This window comes from Hyperolius riggenbachi, chromosome 1 (assembly GCF_040937935.1).
Source record: "Hyperolius riggenbachi isolate aHypRig1 chromosome 1, aHypRig1.pri, whole genome shotgun sequence".
NCBI lineage: Eukaryota > Metazoa > Chordata > Amphibia > Anura > Hyperoliidae > Hyperolius > Hyperolius riggenbachi.
The window spans coordinates 258,326,269-258,345,554 of NC_090646.1; the positions used below are offsets into that span (position 1 = coordinate 258,326,269).

Below are 19,286 nucleotides of genomic sequence, written 5' to 3' on the forward strand. Positions count from 1 at the left end.
TGTTTTGTGTCTGATTGTCAAGAATCTTGGGCGAAGTTTCTGCCATTTGCAGAATTCTCTTTCAACAACCTTTGCAGCTCTTTCACTAAGTTCTCACCCTTTCAGGTAGTTACGGGTCAGAATCCCAAGTGTTCCTCCTTGTCAACTTCTCCTTCTCCTCTCCCAGCATTAGAGGATTGGCTCTCTCATATGGAGTCTATTTGGACGCAGGTTCAGTTAAATTTGAAAAAGGCAGTATCGCAGCAAAAGAATTATGCTGATCAGCATCTTTCTCCGGAATTTGAGTTTCTTCCAGGGGACCTAGTCTGGGTCTCCACTCTTAACGAGTGACTTTACCTCAGTCTATATGAGGAGTTAATTCTTTTCATGTCTCTTTGTTAAAGCCAGCGGTCAATGTCATTCAGTCCTCTGCTCCCCCTGTGGAAGTGGACGGTGAGCCAGAGTATGAAATTGAAAAGATCTTAGACTGTCGCAAGATTCGTTATTCTTTGCAGTTTCTTATCGATTGGAGAGGTTATGGACCTGAGGAGAGGTCTTGGGTGCCTGCTCATCAGGTAAATGCTGATGATCTGGTTAAAAAATAATTTCTTGAACATCCTGATAAATGTCATTTGGAGTGTCCAGAGAGGGGGGATGTAAGGGACTCACCTGTCATCGGTTCCAGCGTTGGCTGGGGCGGCTCGTGAGGCGAAGTTCAGCCGACGACTTCCCCGGCGGCATCCCCAGCACCCGTGGCGGTGAGTGAGCGTGCGCGTCCCGTCCATCCCTCTAGGCGGGCGCGCGCATCTCAGAGCCAAACTTATGCTCAGAGACGCCGGCGATCATGGTGTGAGCTGATAGTTTACATCAGCTGATGCTCAGGCAGGGATTCTGCCTAGTGATTGCTTGTTGGGTGTTGGGCCAGCCTCTGAGTGGGGGACTGACTGTATATTAGCAGTGCTGGTTCACTTGCTCACTGCCTGTGATAGCAATCAGTACGCTGGTGCTGGGCACTCTGTCACACTGTGATATTATTATTATTGTATATTTATGCGACTGCCTGACTGACTTTAGTTATTGACCACAGCCTTACTGACCATTCTCTTGCCTACTCCTATTGTACCTCAACTATCTGATCTCCCGTGTATGACCCTATCCTGTTAATCGACCTAGCCTTTGTCTCAGCCTATTGTATCGCAGCCATCTGATATCTCGTGAATGACCCTAGCCTGTTAAACGACCTAGCCTTTGTCTCAGCCTTCTGTACCGTAGTTATCTGATCTCACGTGTATGACCCTAGCTTACATTTTTGACTAAGACTAATCTGAGCCTCAGTATATACGCCTTATACCAAGCGTGATAGAGACACACACAATTATATTTGAGAAGTGAAATGAAGTTTATTGGCTTTACAGAAAGTGCGCAATAATTGTTTAAATAAAATTAGGCAAGGGCATAAATTTCGGCACCAAAAAAAAGAAATTAAATCAATATTTAGTAGATCCTCCTTTTGCAGAAATTACAGCCTCTAAATGCTTCCTGTAGGTTCCAATGAGAGCCTGGATTCTGGTTGAAGGTATCTTGGGCCATTCCTCTTTACAAAACATCTCTAGTTCATTCAGGTTTGATGGCTTCCGAGCATGGACAGCTCTCTTTGATTCACACCACAGATTTTCAATTATATTCAGGTCTGGGGACTGAGATGGCCATTCCAGAACGTTGTACTTGTTCCTCTGCATAAATGCCTTAGTGGATTTTGAGCAGTGTTTAGGGTCGTTGTCTTGTTGAAAGATCCAGCCCCCGCAGCTTCAGCTTTGTCACTGATTCCTGGACATTGGTCTCCAGAATCTGCTGATACTGAGTGTAATCCATGCGTCCCTCAACTTTGACAAGATTCCCAGTCCCTGCACTGGCCCCACAGCATGATAGAACCACTACCATATTTTACTGTAGGTAGCAGGTGTTTTTCTTGGCATGCTGTGTTGTTTTTCCTCCATGCATAATACCCCTTGTTATGCCCAAATAACTTAATTTTAGTTTTATCAGTCCACAGCACCTTAGCCCAAAATGAAGCTGGCTTGTCAAAAGGGGCTTTAGCATACCTCAAGCGGCTCTGTTTGTGCTGTGGGCAGAGAAAAGGCTTCCTCTGCATCACTCTCGCATACATCATCTCCTTGTGTTAAGTGTGCCGAATAGTTGAATGATGCACAGTGACTCCATCTGCAGCAAGATTATGTTGTAGGTTTTTGGTGCTGGTCTGTGGGTTGACTCTGACTGTTCTCACCATTTGTCGCTTCTATTTATCCAAGATTTTTCTTGGTCTGCCACTTCAAGCCTTAAAGAGAATCTGTATTGTTAAAATCACACAAAAGTAAACATACCAGTGCGTTAGGGGACATCTCCTATTACCCTCTGTCACAATTTCGCCGCTCCCCGCCACATTAAAAGTGGTTAAAAACAGTTTTGAAAAGTTTGTTTATAAACAAACAAAATGGCCACCAAAACAGGAAGTAGGTTGATGTACAGTATGTCCACACATAGAAAATACATCCATACACAAGCAGGCTGTATACAGCCTTCCTTTTAAATCTCAAGAGATCATTTGGGTGTTTCTTTCCCCCTGCATCTCTCATGCACTGAAGTTTCAGGCTGCTCTTTTCTTCCTGCAAACAGCTTTGCCCTTGTCTGAATTTCCTCAGTATGTGAAAGCCCAGCCAGCTCAGAGGAGGATTTATCCAGCTTGTAAAAGATAAGAGAGAAGAGAGAAGCTGCCCTAATCTAAATAATACAGGCAGTGTGCATAGAGGGGCCAGTAAGGGGGAGTTCATAGCAGAACCACAACACTGAAGAACTTGGCAGCCTTCCAGACACAGGCCGACAAGTCTGACAGGGGAAAGATACATTGATTTATTACAGAGACAGTGATAGTATAAAGTGCGGCAGTAAGCCAGAACACATTAGAATAGCTTTTGGAACTTGTAGGATGATAAAAAACAGGATGCGATTTTTGTTACGGAGTCTCTTTAACTTGAACTGAGCCTGTGGTCTTCCATTTCCTCAATACTGTATGTTCCTAACTGTGGAAACAGATAGCTGAAATCTCTGAGACAGCTTTCTGTATACTTCCCCTAAACCAGGGGTCCTGCAATGAACAGAGGAGATGCCGCCGCGCGGTCTAGTGACGGGGCGGCTGTCTCCGCGTTCAGAGCGGCGGTTTCCGCACAACGCCACATGTCTGCCTTGTCTGGACCTTCTCGTGCACACAGATGGAGAGCTACGCGTGCGCGCGCCAGGCGACAGGACATTTATACCAGCAGAAGGGGAATCAGCTGATCAGGCCGATCAGCTGACCCCAGCTGGACTCTAGATTGGCTGAGTGGCTCGGGCGGAGCTGCACAGCACTGCAAGTATATATAGATCTTGCTTGTCAGTTGCTGGTTGTCTGCCGTTGCGAATACTTACGTGTGAGCACTCAGACCACAGTCAGATCTTACAGTGTGTTAGGACCAGCAGGAGCTGGGAATTCACACTTAGCCAGATTACCTTTGTTTTTTACTCTGTTATACTCTAGACCAGTTCCAGGGTGTTGAGACCAAGGACCTCACACCTAAGCTTAGGATTGCTGTGTCATTACTCTGTTATACTCTAGACCAGTTCCAGGGTGTTGAGACCAAGGACCTCACACCCAAACTTAGGATTGCTGTGTCATTATTCTGTTATACTTTAGACCAGTTCCCGGGTGTCGAGACCAAGGACCTCACACCTCAGATTAGAATTGTGCTTATTTATATCTGTTATGACCTTCTGCTTTGCTGACCTCTCTCTTGCTTTCTGATTCGGTACCTCAGCCCATCTGTCTACCAGTTACTGACCCTGCTTGTATCCGGTTACCGAATCAGTCTTCTGTCTTTGTACCTTATATGCTCGTGTGTTGCCGACCTGGCTTGTCTGACCTTCCTGGCTGTCACTCGTTCCCCGAGTGATTAGTCTGTCTGTACTTCCTTGGCACTAATCCACCAGGTGCCAGTTAGCTGCAAACACCTCCTGTACCTCAGAGAGGCCTTCCTGCAGTGCAGTCAGTGGTCTCTTCCCATTAGGAGTCCATTGGCTGCAGTACAGTCTGATTTCATTCCATCAGGGAATCACTGGCTGCTGCTCTATCTCATCTCTAGAGATAGCTCCTGCTCGGCCATAGGTCACCTGCTCCTCAGGTGTCCACTGGCTGCAGTGGTGTCTGTATCTCCTGCTCCACGGAAGATAGCCTTCTACTGTTGCACCCAAACATTTACACATTATTAGGTGTCCAGAGGTTAGTCATACTTGTATTATTGGTGATTCTGCAGATCATCAATAATCAGGTATACATCTGTATTATTGGTGATACTGCAGATCACTAATAATCAGATTCTCTCTGTGTGCTGACACCAATCGTTACAGAACGGCAGACCAAAAACATGATGGATGCACTGCATAGTCATGTTGAAGTCCTGACCACCGCGGTGAACAATCTTTCCGGGGTGATTATGTACCAACAGACTCAGATCAATCAGTTATTTGGGGCTATTCAGGAACTTCAATTAGCTATAAATTCAGTGCGATCCCCTCCAGTCACGGACATTTGTATGTCCATACCTTAAAAGTTTTCTGGCCATAGATCTGACTTTCAGAATTTCAGAAATCGGGTACTGTCTTATTTTGCGTTGAGGCCTACCTTGTCAGGAACTGAGTCCCAGAGGGTAACATTTATAAAAACCCTGCTGTCGGGTGATTCCCAAACATGGGCATATAGCCTACATGCAGAGCATGAGGCGTTATCATCAGTTCAGGAATTTTTTAAGGCCATGGCCATTATATACGATGACCTGGATATATCTTCCACTGCTGAAAGGAAGCTCAAGATGCTCAGGCAGGGTCGTAAATCGGTTGAGGCTTACGCCGCTGAGTTTAGGAAGTGGGCTGTCTCGGCTAGATGGGGAGCAAATGCTTTATTAGACTGTTTTTTGGCAGGATTGTCGGATGCAATCCATGATGTGATGATAGGCCATCCTGAACCCAAATATGTAGACGAGGCAATTTTCTTTGGCCGTGCAGATAGAGGCCTTCCTGCAGTGCAGTCAGTGGTCTCTTCCCTTCAGGAGTCCATTGGCTGCAGTACAGTCTGATTCCATTCCATCAGGGAATCACTGGCTGCTGCTCTATCTCATCTCTATAGATAGCTCCTGCTCGGCCATAGGTCACCTGTTCCTCAGGTGTCCACTGGCTGCAGTGGTGTCTGTATCTCCCGCTCCACGGGAGATAGCCTTCTACTGTTGCACCCAAACATTTACACATTATTAGGTGTCCAGAGGTTAGTCATACTTGTATTATTGGTGATTCTGCAGATCATCAATAATCAGGTATACATCTGTATTCTTGGTGATACTGCAGATCACCAATAATCAGATTCTCTCTGTGTGCTGACACCAATCGTTACAGGTCCCCAAACTTTTGCAGTCCAGGGCTGGCACAGAATACTTCCAACTGCTGGGGGGGGGAGGGGGCAGGGTAAATAAATAAAATACATTAATAAAATAATGTAAGTAGTGTAAACTATTAACATGTTCAGCCCATATGTCTCACATTTAAAGGGACCCTGAGCTCAGCCTAAATACTTTTGGACTTACCTTAGGCTTCCTACAGCCCCCGTAGCCCATGAGGTCCCTCAGCCTCCTCCTGACTCCTCTCCTGGTTCCACTGGTGGCTCTGTTAATCGTTGACTTTGGCCTGAAGTCGGCCGTGCGCTCCCCCACCGTGCACGCTACGTGTGCTCATGCTGGCTGTCGTGAGAAATCTGCGCATACAGGGTTCTCTAAGACTGAACTGACTGAATGCGCAGGACTCTCACGCAAGTCATATCTGAGCCATAATGCCACCCAATGGCCTGCAAAAGCCTGCAGCACAATCTCACCCATATACACACACGATCACTGTAGCAACATATACAGCACAACCCTCCATTTCCCCTTCACAAAGTAAGCATAACATTTCTTCACAGCACTGACCAAAATATATGTGATTACAAATCATCCCCTCTACTTGGTAACCACTTTTCCCAGAAGCCTGAAACACAATCCCCCACATGCAAAGCAATCTGTGTTCAAAATACATATTTTCAAAAGTCCCCCACACCTCAAAACTACCCCCTTTCCTCAATAACTGCATAATAAACTGCAAATTATTTACCCCTACACACATGCACACGCTGCCTTCACATTACCTTACCCCCCCCCCCCTTTCCCCGATCATGCCTTGAGAACTCCTAGCAGCAGCCATTCATTCACACGGCACCCAAAGAACATCTTTGCGCCAGACAGGGAAGCATACCCACGTAACAACCCGCTGTCCAATTGGACAGCAGTGTCACCTGATGCAGAATTGGATTGGAAACCAGCGAATAACTGCTCGCTGGCTTCCCTCTGAATGGGTGATGCCTGCACTGCTACTCTAAATGTGGGCCTCTGATATATAAAGATGCTGCGGACCACATCTATAAGTATTTTGTGAGTGGGGGGCCGGTGAAAAAGTCTCAGGGGGCCGCAGGACTTAGTTTGAGGACCACTGATTTAGGCAAAAGCCTGAGTGATTTTGCGCTGTTCTTCAGCACCACAGCACTGCTGCCTCGGTCCCCCAGGATATGTGCCCAACTTGCAGAATGTCCACTGCTGTCCTCTGCCACTGCATCTGGGGTCTCCTTTGAAAAGAAGACTCCCAGAGCTCCCTGTCGGTCCATCCGTGCAGCGCCGCCACCCCCCCCATAGCTCACCCAGAGATCCCCTCCTCCCTCCCCCCCTCCCCAGCCATGTGCAATTTTTACTGCAGCGCCACCAAACATTTGTTGCCACTCGCCGCAACTCCTGTCAATGTAATAGTCTCTGAGTCCCAGCAAAGCATGTTTGAAGCTCCGGGGCTCCCTATTGGTTCACTGTCTGGGCCAGTGCAAATCCTCATTGGTCCAGACAGTTCAAAGATGCAGCAGCGGAAGACGTGGTTTAATGTGTTTAGACCTGCTTTTTGCAGGTCTAAATTAACGTCTGACAGGAAGCATCGTTTCTCGGCAGCATACAAAATGTAATAGGATAAAGTGTAAAGAACTAAAGATGTAGTGAACATAGAAATTTCTGTTCGTGAACAGCGAACGCAAACTTTTGCAAATGTTTGCGAACATGCGAACCTGGTAAACCGACATAGACTTCAATGAGCAGGCAGATTTTAAAACCTACAAAGACTGTTTCTGGCCACAAAAGTGATAGAAAAGTTGTTTCAAGGGGTCTAACACCTGGACTGTGGCATGCCAGTGGGGTTCCATACCAAAATTTCCACCAAAAATTATAGAGTTGACACAAAGTCGGGTTTTAAATCCTAAAAACCAGAAATCATATTATGTCAGCTCTGGGTGTCAGTGGGCTGTGGAGTGTCACACACAGAGAAATGCAATAGTACTATCAGAATACAGTGAAATAATAATGCACTGGAGTGGTACTGTGCGTGCAACTTAATGTAGCAACAGCAGTCCTCTGGGTGTTCGAGGGCTGTGGAGTGTCACACACACACAAAAAAAAAAAAACACAGGAGACCGATGTGCTAGACCTCAAAAGGGCTGTTTGGGGTGCTTTCACAGCAAGTGAGGAACAAGAACACAGGCCTAGCTAATGCTTTCCCTACCTATCTGCAGCAAGTCTGACCCTGCTCTCACTAACAGTCAGCAGCCAGCAGAGAATGAATCCAATATGGCCACTGCAACTGCTTTTTGATAGGGGGTTGGATGGTCCAGGAGGGGGTGCTAGCTGATTGGTTGCCATGTGTCTGCTGACCGTGAGGTAAGGGGTCAAAGTTTGGATCCATGATGATGTATATGGGGTGGGTTGAACACGACATATGTTCACAGTTCGTCGAGAACGCGAACAGTGGAAATGCACTGGGAACCGTTCACCACCAAACTGTTTGGGCCATCTCTATAAAGAACTCGCTGGGTAATAATATTGCCCAAGCAAGTTTTTAAACATCCTGCCTAGGGTTAAATGCAATTGGATCAGGCAACCTTATTGTCGCCTGATTATCAGACTCACCAGCGTTTAATGTTGGCGAGTCTGACATCTGCATGATGCCCATTGCGTGTGATTTCCTACAGCTGACAGTCAGCTGCTCTCAGGCGGCTTTCAGCCAACAGTGCGGATTCATACACATTCCATTTTTCCATGGACTCAAGTGTGATCTCTGACTTAGAGAAATATAAACAGGAAGGGTTAATGTCAGATTTAGTGCTGATCTTTCCATGAGAGGCGTTAAGTCAGCAGCAATGCAATTTTTGACTTTTAGTTGTCAGGGTTCATTGATCAATATTTAATAGTTCAGTATGAATAGTTGGCATGATCAGTGTTCTTAATTTTGGGTGAGACACTTATTTATAGTTCCAAGGCCTCACCTACACCGCACAGACAAACCTATGTGTACTATTAAAGTGGAAACCTTTATTTTTTTAGCATGTATGCTGTAACTCATGCATTACGCATGTAGCAGTGTGCATGCAGCATTACACCTGCACATCACAACACATATTGTGAATGTAGCCTGAGCACACATGTGCGTCTCTGTGAATTTTTAAGCATTGTGTATCACTAAAATAGACAGAAGCGTGCTATTGTGCTCAGGACCTAAGGGCTTGTTTCCACTAGGTGCACTTAAAGGGGAACTGAAGAGAGAGGTATATGGAGGCTGTTCTGTTTATTTCGTTTTAATCAATACCAGTTGCCTGGCAGCCCTGCTGGTCTATTTCTCTGCAGTAGTATCTGATTAAAACCAGAAACAAGCATGCAGCTAGTCTTGTCAGATCAGACTTATAAGTCTGAACCACTGAAACACTTGATCTGCTGCATGCTTGTTCAGGGGCTATGGCTAATAGTATTAGAGGCAGAGGATCAGCAGGGCTGCCAGGCAACTGGTATTGTCTAAAAGGAAAAAACATGACAGCCTCCATATACCTCTCTCTTCAGTTCCCCTTTAAAGTCATTTTCTGGTCACAAGCCTTTTCCTGATCTCAATGATACTAGTGTTAAAATGGAAGGGATGGGGCACACTGTCATGTTGCTGAGAAGATTTCAGCAATGCATATCATTGAAAGATATGCAGGGACATCAGACAGGGCACAGACGTCACTAAATGCCCATACACACACAGTCAATGTTGCCCGCCAGGACCTGTTCCCTCAAACGGCATTGCAGAGAAGAGGCTGTGCAGACGCATTGCTCACTTGCAAGTGAGCAACATGTTCTACTGTATGCGGGGGGAGCGGCTCAGGGATGATGTGACACGATGGGTAGGATAAATGGGGAGAACAATGCTATCTCCCGTCGCTTGGCCGAAGTGATCCCCTAGGACGGATTGCTGGCCGAGCAGCAGCTGGATTCTCAGAAGAGGTGTTCGTTAACGTTTACCTTGGGTTTCATCTGGCGTTTGTACGGACCCATAACTCCCAACTTTTTGAGATGAGAAAGAGGGACGCTTAAGCCATGCCCCGCCACACCCCTGATCACGCCTTCGTCACACCCCTAGTCACGCATCCCATACAGATTTCATTAGAAAAATATGTTGTTTTATAATTCAAACCACACTGGTCTTTTCTATCCTGGTTCATTTTCCTTCATATTAACATTTTAAAATTAGTAATATATCAGTTTAAAGGGTAGGAATAAAGTGGGTTTATCAAACACATTTTTTAGTAGAGAAATATATATATATATTTATATAGAAAGAGGGACAAAGTCCTGAAAGAGGGACAAATGAGGAGGACAGAGGGACAGGCAGGGTCGGACTGGGCCACAGTAGTACAGTTTTTTCCCTCGGTGGGCCCCCCTCCAGGTCTCTGGTGGGCCCCCCCCCTCCTTGTCTGACAGAGCTCCAATTGCTGCCTGCAGCACAAAAATTCTCTTCTCAGTGCTGTAATCACTCATGCTGAGAGCAGTGGTGTAGCTAAGGAGCTGTAGGCCTCGATGCAAATGTTACAATGGGGCCCCCAAGCACTCTATACGTAACAATTGACACGGCGCACCAAAACCTGCCAATGGCAACTACAGTGTCAGAGGTGCAAGAAGGGGATGGGAAATATCATGTTAATGATTACCACTGTTCAAAGTATCTATAGAAGTGATTATTATGAGCAAAGGACCAATAGAGAGGTAATACTGTAGTTGAGGGAGAGCCCTTCGGGGCCCCTTTGGCCCGAGGGCCCCGATGCGGTCGCAACCTCTGCGGTCGCAACCTCTGCAAAGTAGGACATTACTTTATATTGAAGGAGGGGACTCTATGCAAAGTTTTGCTGGGCAGCAGTGTTTCTGAATTACAATGCTGCTAAGATCATGTACATTTGGCCCTGTCCATAATACATCATGACCACGCCCACCTTTTTTCACCACAATCATGGAATGTGTGGGCCCCAGGTTGAAATTTCTTTGGTGGGGTCCCAGTCCGACCCTGGGGACAGGGCTCCCAAAGAGGGACTGTCCCTCCAAAAGAAGGACAGTTGGGAGCTATGCGAACCCTGACTAATGGGTACACTTATGCACAGTAAAGCATTGTCTTTTGATGCAGTGCTGCATGCATTTTGCACACAACACAGAAACCGCCAATTCTGTATGGATTCTGTATAGCTGAATGGGGTCAGCACTGCAATGAAGAACAAAGCAAATGCCATGCATTTATGTGAAATGTACAACTACCTGTCTTGTCTTGTATTGCAATATGATGATAATGTGCTCTGCTGATGTACAGAAACATCTTTTTTTTTTTTTTTTAGAATTCTGTTTAAATTTCCTGTTTTTATCTATATAAGGGCTGGTGCACACCAAGAACGCTTCTGAGCGCTTTTTAAATCGCCATCGCTTTGAAAAGCGCTTGGCTACTGTAGCGCTATGTGGGTGTTCCCACAGCAGTGTTGTGATTTCTTTAAACTTGCAAATGTGCTACATGTAGCATTCGTTGGAACAATTCAGTTTGAATCGCTATGAAAATCACTTTACAAAATAAATCGCTAAGCACTAGCGATTGCAGTTGCGATTTTGGTGTGCAGTGCACTAGCCCAGGAGTGGCTGATTTTTTCTGGTCTATTTATATGGAAACTGAAAGACTAGGACAGATTGTCAATTTCTTAATTTATAGACTTTTTTGCACCTGAACACAGGTGCGTGTGTGATACATTGAGCAGATTTTTCAGAAACATCAGAAATAATCTATCAGAAAAAAACTGATTGTAATTCTGGAACTAAAAGCAATATATGACACATGTATGGTGTGGGGCTACTTTCAGACTTGATATTTGCCAATCAATTTTTATGTAGGGAAATATCGATTGTTTGCTCAGTCTTTAATGCTGGGTATACACGGCGTCGAGGGAGGCTTATCAATCGAGCCTCATGGCTCGATTCATAATATCCGATGTGTCCGATGACCGCGGGGATCGATTCCGCGCTCGATACCTGCGGCCGGACAATAGCGGCGAATCGAGCGGAAGATAAGAAGTGCCGGTGGGGACGAGCGGGAATCGATCCGGATGCACATGCGGACAAGCGGGGACGCGGCGGGAGTCGATCTGGCGGCTAATCGGCCCCCGGATCGACCCGTGTATGCCCAGCATACGGCGGCCACCGATGATCCAATCTTTTTTATTCAATTTCACCAAATCTATGTATTAAAGGTAAATTGAGTGAATATATTGAATGGATAATTATAGGCATTCACTTATATTATAAAGAAAAGGTAAGATTGAATCATTAATGGCAACCATGACTTGAAAATGTGGCTACTTACTGTAATAACGTTGAGAACCACCATATTACAACACACGGGCGAGGTAAACGCTAGTTCGTTTAGCTCTTTTGTGCTTGTCTTCCAGTTTCAGTCTAAATAAAGTTGTTGAGAAAAAAAAAGCAGCCTGCATCGTATGGTTCACACCCCCATCTATCTCCCTGGCAGAAGGATTTCAGCTGCTGTGTAGAGTGGACTGCTGTCACCTCCTGCGCCCTGCTGCTGCTGCTGTCCCCTCAGCGAGGAGATGAGCTTCTTGTTGTGAGTGTCACTGCCATTCTTGTCACTGGCCTCTCACCCTCTCATCTTCCATTACACTTGTGTGCTGTGCACAGTGTCTCCCTGTGCTTTACCAATCTGTCATTATCTGTTGTCGCAGGGTGATTTGTCTATTGTCACCCTGAATTCAGGCACTGTAGCACTGTGGTTTACATCCTCTGTGTGCTGCTGGGGCACAAGGGCAGTTATCAGTCCACAGCCTTTGTACAGTGTTCCTCATTTCTCCTATGCTGTCTGATGAGCAGTGACTGCCACTGTCTCTTTATTTCCTTTTTTTCTCTTTATTTTTTAATTTAACCTTGGCTGTTAAGTTGGGTGTAAGGATCACTTTGGTCACCTCGATAAAGTTTTAAAGGGACCTAGGCCTAGCCTGGCATACATTCTTACACCTAATTGCAATCTGGGATTGCCTGCTTCATGCAGATGTTCCAGAGAGATAGCAAGATGTAGGAATGTCATAGAAACATACTGTGCTTAATAAAATGTGGGATGGCAGGAGTTTATATAACATGCAAAAATGAAAAACATTACCCATGCAAATTCGTGTGTATCATCTTGTCGCTTACACATGCAGAGGGATTTTGTTCCATTAAAGCGCTATGATTTATAGTGCAAAATGTTCCATTATTTTTCCAGTTCTCATGGTGGTGTTACAGTTAGTCCTGTGATTTTTTTTTTTTATTTTATTTCACAAAATGTGACCTTGAGTATCATGGGGATTTGCAAATTGTTTGCCCAGAACCTGTGAGGTTTGCTGTGGGCTATTTTGGATACTTCCCTTACCTTTAGGATCCAGAGGCTTCCCTTGTCCTCCTCCAACGGCTTGAGTCAGAGCTGAGACGCACGGCACCTGCACAGTAGTACGGACCCGATTGGGCTCAGCTTTTTCAGCAGTTGCCCAAGCGGGTCTGTGCTAGTGTGCATGCGAGAGCTGTTGACAAGTAAATTGCAGCACTGGACCGGTCTTCCAGAGGAGGTCAGGGTTAGCCTCTTTAGGATCCAGAGGCTGCCCCAACCCAAGGTGAGTATCCCGTAGGGGCACTTTTTTTCCCTATAGGTACTTTTTAAGGTGGCCACACATGATATAATTTTTAAATTTCTTTTCAATTCAAGAATTAAAATCTATTTTTTCTGACTGATTGTGACATCAAAAATCTGAGCTATGTGTCACACACCTGTGTTCATTTTTTCCCTGGCTATAAAAAAAAAATTGAATGCTTTGACAAAAAATTGCTTGTGTTTATAAATGAAGATATTGCCAATCTACCCTACAACATTCAATTTTCATAAAATTGATCAGAAAAATCCACCACTCTCAATTTTCTTTTGGAAATGTACTCAATGAACTAAAAAAATTGTATTGTATTTTATTGTTTGTGGCTACCTTTACAGGACGACTAGTGTATGTGAAAATGACTCCTACTTTGTTGTCTGACTGTTGTACAACCCAGTCAGTGGTCCTAAATTCTCCATCAGTCTTTATATAGCACTACCTTTTACTTGCTTGCAAAATGTTCTTAGCATAGTGTAGGACCAATGGAGGTTCTGGGGTCAACTAAATAATTATGTTTATGGGTCATAGGAGGAAATCAATTACCAGAGGAAGTCCTCTCACACAAGGAGAACATAACTCCATGTATATATAAATTGTTCCCAGTGGATCCAAAGCTAGGCTTCTACAGTGGTCAGGCAAGAGTGCTGACCCTTGACCATGCTGCAGGTAAATGTGGCAATTGACTTACATAATGGGGCAACATGGTGGTGTAGTGGATAGTACTCTTGCCTTGCAGCACTTAGTTCCCAGTATGAATGTGGACCAGGACTCCATATCTGTATGGAGTTTATCTCTATGTTTCCGGGGGTTTCCTCAAGGAACTCCCACTAGTTTCCTCCCACATTCCAAAAACATAAAGATGTGTTAGGCTCCCCAAAAATTGATATTACTATAGTAGGGATTAGGATATGAGTCGCTGAGGCACAGTTAGTGATTAGACTTTATGCTGTGGAAGATTCCCTATCTATGCCTTACACTAAGGGCCCTTTCACACCGGCGTGGTGCGGCAAATTGTTGCACTGCTACCGCAGCCTAATTAAACCCTATGGGGAAGTTCATACTTCTCACGTTGTGGTACGCTGTGGCGGAAGTCCCTGTGGCGACGTGGTGTTTTTAAAAAGTTGTGGTCGGGCCGTGCACACGCGGAAACGTATTTTTACAATACGCTTCTGTGCACTTACACATACCCCGAAGCAGGAAGTGACCGCAACCGCATGTCACTTCCTGCTTGACTAGTGGCCAGGCAGGGATGCACGGCACCACTGACGCTGGTTTGCAGTGTGAAACCGGCCTAACTCTACCCTATCTATGCCTAACCCTAACCACCCTACACAGACTCTTAATACTAATCCTCCACAATCTATACCTAATACTAATTGGTTACAATGGTTAATTTGCATATATTCAGCAGTGTTGCTCTGGGAGACATCTCAAGCTCACTCCAACCTGAATTATCGCAAATTCTTTCTGTTTTAGGAAAGCAAACTTTTGTTTTTCTAATACTAATTGGCACTGCCATAGGTGCCTATATAAAACATCGCTAATAGAGTTGAAGAAGAGATGCACTTGCATTAATATACAACCAAGGTGCACAATAATGTTCATAAGCTGAACTGCAAGGATAATGTTCTGACACGTGTAAGGCTGGGTTCCCTCTACATCAGATGCACAACAGTGCTTTCACAATGTATCCGGAGCAGATAAGCTGTGCCCTGTTGTGTGTTTATATTCCCACTACTCACTGTTCCACTGCCACTTGGCTCTACTGCACAGGACAAGCACCAGGATACAAATTGGAGCCCCTGCAGAAGCATCAGACTCCCATTGGATTGCAAAAAGACCAATGGGAATCCTATGATGTTTATTGGTCCACCACTCATCATTGAACCAATGAAAATTCTCATTGGGGAGGGAGGATTTCCATTGAACTTTTGCAATACAGTGGGATTGTGATGCTTCTGATCTGTGGTATAGTATAGCTTGTGCAGTGGAGTCAAGCCATGGTGACAAAAGCAAAGGAGGACTAAAGATGACTGAAGACACAGAAGACAGGAGAGTAGAGCAGGAACAGACAATGCCTGTTCTAATAGCTTTCCGTTGATTCTATCGGCATCCGCTTTATCTGCGATCCAGGAATTAACGCACAGATTCCAATTTTGCATTCCGCTTACGGCAACAGATCCATTGCAGACCTACAAGTGTGCACAGATCCTGTAAATAGCATAAGATCCCTGAACATGACCACTTTTCTGATGTGGAAATGGTTCTTCAGCTAGTGTGAATGGGGCCTTAATGACACATGTCAATGCAATGTAACCTTTCTCTTTTATGTTTTTGCGTGTTCCTCACTGGCATCATTTGCTTCTCAGAAATTATTCTTCTAAACATGCTTCATAACTGTTGCCTGAAATGCTCTTTTGTCATTATTATTTTTGGTAACAGTTTAGTTATGATTGCTGTACAGATGTGCCTGAGAGTCTTGTTGTCTCCTGTGGAGAGGATATGCTGTTTGATGTCTTTGCTTTCATATCAGAACCATTAGGCATATTTCAATCACAATGCCTCTCTAATGAATGATGTCCTGTAAGTGCATATTGGCACCATAGAAAGGTGAGTTTCATGCACCAGGACACTGCAACTTTTGCTTCTTCATATTTTTATAGTTGAGTTGCTTTGAAGCCGATGGCTTCATTATGTAATATCAGTTCTTTCCACAATTCCCAGGGATCCTAGACACTGGGCTACAAGTAATAACCACCACTGGGTCTTCATTCATACGTCTTACCATTCGGGCTGTTGTTATTGTATACAGACAATGTAACGAGCCAAGCAGTCTCTTTGTATTTTGGTGTTTTGCTGAGAAAGCCCACGTGCTTACTGTAACTCTTTGAAGAGTCATTGTGATATGTATTTTTGCTACCAAGTATTATATGTTTTTATGTTATGTTTATGTATTTATGTTACCAAGTAATTCTAAATAAATTGAGCTATATTGTGAGTTTAACCAGATGGTTCCCCTCTCCCCAATGACATCCTATTGATTTCTCCTGAATGGTAAGAAAGCTGTTGTCAGCAAGCACAGCAGACTCTTGAACACTTATTAAGGGTAGGGCTAATAAAATATAATTTATTGGATCCTCTGTTGCTGTAGCCTCTGCATGTTCTTTGTGCTTGGAGATATGTGCTAGTGATTACCACACACTGATGTTAGGGCTAAACTGACATTTGGACACTAGGCGTATTATGGCTTAATGTTCTAGTCATGTGGTTAGTGGAACTTCATCCAATACTTCCTTTTTTTAAGTTAAGTTTAACTTTAAAAAAAAAAAAAAAAAAAAAAAAAAAAAAAAAAGGGTGAGAACAATAGTTACAACCCCTGACAGATTTTTTTTTTTTTTAACTGTTGATTATGATCCAGTTCTGTAGATGCATACCTATCATAGTGCCATGAAGAAAATTAGAGTGTAATAATGGTAATGGAATATCGGTAATTTTCCTGATATTCTATTATTCGTATTTTACTATGCCCCTACCCAACCCTGTTCTCACACAGAACCCTCCCACCTGATGCCCAACACTAACCTATCTCTCCACCCCCCCCCCCCCCACACCCACACACACGCCTACCCTTAAAGACCACCCCATCTAACACTATCTTCTGATTTTCCGCTATTAGGCCCGTATCTAAAATGCTGCTAATAGCGGCCATGACATTAAATTGGGGCGCCAAAGTCACCCGATAACATAGAGGCCACTGGGAGCACCTGCTATTTATAGCCACAATATGTATTATGGGTGACTCGCATCCATACTTACGTGACCCCTTTAGATTCCCAGGTGAAATCAAACCAATCCCGGTTTGGTAACGAAGGCCAGTGATGCTTAGCAGGTGTAAAATCCTTCTTGACCCCACATGGTAAGTTTTTCACAGGAAGTAAGTACAGTAGGGAACTGCAGGGGAGGGTAGTCTCTATCCTGTGCTATATCTCTGTGTGCTGCTACAATGAATATACTTCCTAAGTAGCAGCTTGCACTGGAGTATGTCTCCTGTAAAGCCACCCTAAAGAGAACCAACGTTCAAAATGATCTAAGTACATTAGATCACTTTGATCAAATCTGCCTGACATGTAATATTTTTCTTTAACTCATTCAGTATTGTGGCTGTAACATGGTATCTCATTTACAACTTTCCAGTCAATGTTTTTATAAAGGATAATGGATGAGGAGGCTTGTTCCATTATCTGGCTGTGTGTAGGTAGCTTGAAGATACAAACAATGATTACATTGTGAAGGTCACTTGATTTACCTAGTTTTTACTTCTATTTGTGTTACATAGAAATGGCTGATTGCTACACAGAACAAGCTATGTACACAAATGCTATGTTACCACAAGCAAATGTTACCCGCCGTGGGTTAATGATAAACATTTTGGTAAAGCAAAACGGGCATTCAAGCAGCATTCAAAAATGTGTCTGAGATGCATTGAAAGAGGATATGTTTGCAAGCATTATGTTTGTTAAGTATAGTTTTACTTAGTAAAGAGCCTATGCATACATCAGTGTACCTGCATTCCACTGACCTGAAAACCACAATTACATACCTCAATTTGTTATACTCTTGTAAAAGTCTAGATCTGCAGGATTCCAGTATCCTGGTTACATAACATGTGCCTCCGACATGCTTGCTGAAGATATCCATCAGTATAGTCTGCCTGGTCAGTTTCAGCAAATCAGTACTCTGGGCTTGCAATACATAAAATCCACTTTAGGTTTGGTGCACACTTGAGGTGGATCTCCAATAGTCAGCCGGAGCGGACAGTGCAGTATCCGGCCCGTTGGAGTCTGAAGGCACATGGATTTCCACCATAGGCTTCTATGGGAAATGTCTCTTGCTTGTCTGGAAAAATCGCACAGGTTGAGCCGTTGCGTTCCACTGACATTAACATTTTTGTGTCGGTTCCAATACGATGGGTAAAAAAAGGGTCTACTTTGCATTCTGATGTGACCCGAGCCTTAAGCCTGGTACACACTCTCCGTTTATAATAAGCCAATCACTATCCAATGTTACCACCTCCATGTAGTATGAGGTTCAACAGATATTAAATACTCTGAGCAGATTGTGTAGGCGAACCCTCATACTACATGGAGGTGGTATAATTGGTCAGTGAATGGCCAACTACAATTGAAAATGTGTAAAAAGCTTGAAAGTGTTGAAATAATTATAATTGAAAGGGTTTAAAGTCTGATACACGTATACAATTTTGATTGGCTAATCACTGATCAATTTTACTACCTCCATGCAGTACAAGGGGCAACTACGAGACTGCGCGGATGATTTGGGCGCCATCATAGGCCGTAATGGGAATTACGTCTATAGCCGTGCTCAGTGACTATTTGGGCTGGTGCCTGAATTACAATCATATCTGAAAGTGTGTACCAGGCTTTAGGGAGAAAACCGACTACCTAGTTCCCCAGCAATGCTCTCACTGGTTCCCAGCCTTCCCTCCATAGATGTCTTTCCCCCACTGCCAATTTGGTAGAGCTAAATGGCTAAACCACATGCTGCCTTTTCCAGTATTTGTTACCGTGGTAGAGGAGTGTCTTTTTCTGGCATGACTACTACCCTCCTTCTACAGTCTGAATGAAGATCAAGCAGACCATCACCAAATGCCTTACAATAGTCCAGATGGCGATGGCTCTGAAAAATTGAAGAGGACCTGTGCACAAGCAGCACTTCTCAAGTATGCATGCCTAGCACACTCCCAGCCATGGCTGCTGTGCACAGCCAGGCAGGAGCATAAACCTACAGGAAGCGCAAAGTGGAAGGAGCTATCAACGGGGGGCAGAGTGACACTGAGGTCTGCAGCCTATCAAAATCGGGGGACCTGAAATGACCCCATACTACACACATTGTCATGTGTACTTTAATCATTATAGTGTCACTTCAAGAATGCTGTGTTCAGAAATGATGAAGTGATCAGTAGCTTGGACAAGCCTCTTCTACAAAGCTGTGTTTGCTGAGCTCCGCTCGGAAATGAGGGACCCATGGAACCGCAGAGGTTATGTGACTTTTTTTCCCTTCAAAATAAAGAAATTTAGCGCCACATTTAACCACTTAAGGACCAGGCTCTTTTTCCCTG

The 19,286-nt window shown here is 44.4% G+C and overlaps 2 protein-coding genes across 3 annotated transcripts in view; one reads left to right on the plus strand and one right to left on the minus strand.

The window, feature by feature from the left end:
* The window catches only part of GRSF1 (G-rich RNA sequence binding factor 1), a 76,240-nt gene extending 64,344 nt beyond the window's left edge, over positions 1 to 11,896 (minus strand). The window contains exon 1 of the mRNA XM_068233341.1: positions 11,818 to 11,896. Within this exon, the coding sequence (XP_068089442.1) occupies positions 11,818 to 11,841 (24 nt within the window). The 5' untranslated portion in view covers positions 11,842 to 11,896. The remainder of the gene's footprint in view (positions 1 to 11,817) is intronic.
* A 70-nt stretch (positions 11,897 to 11,966) lies between these two features.
* MOB1B (MOB kinase activator 1B) overlaps positions 11,967 to 19,286 on the plus strand; it is a 79,185-nt gene continuing 71,865 nt past the window's right edge. For both annotated transcript variants that reach the window (XM_068233350.1, XM_068233352.1), the window contains exon 1: positions 11,967 to 12,075. In XM_068233350.1, coding sequence (XP_068089451.1) covers positions 12,062 to 12,075 — 14 coding nt within the window. In that variant the 5' untranslated portion in view covers positions 11,967 to 12,061. The remainder of the gene's footprint in view (positions 12,076 to 19,286) is intronic.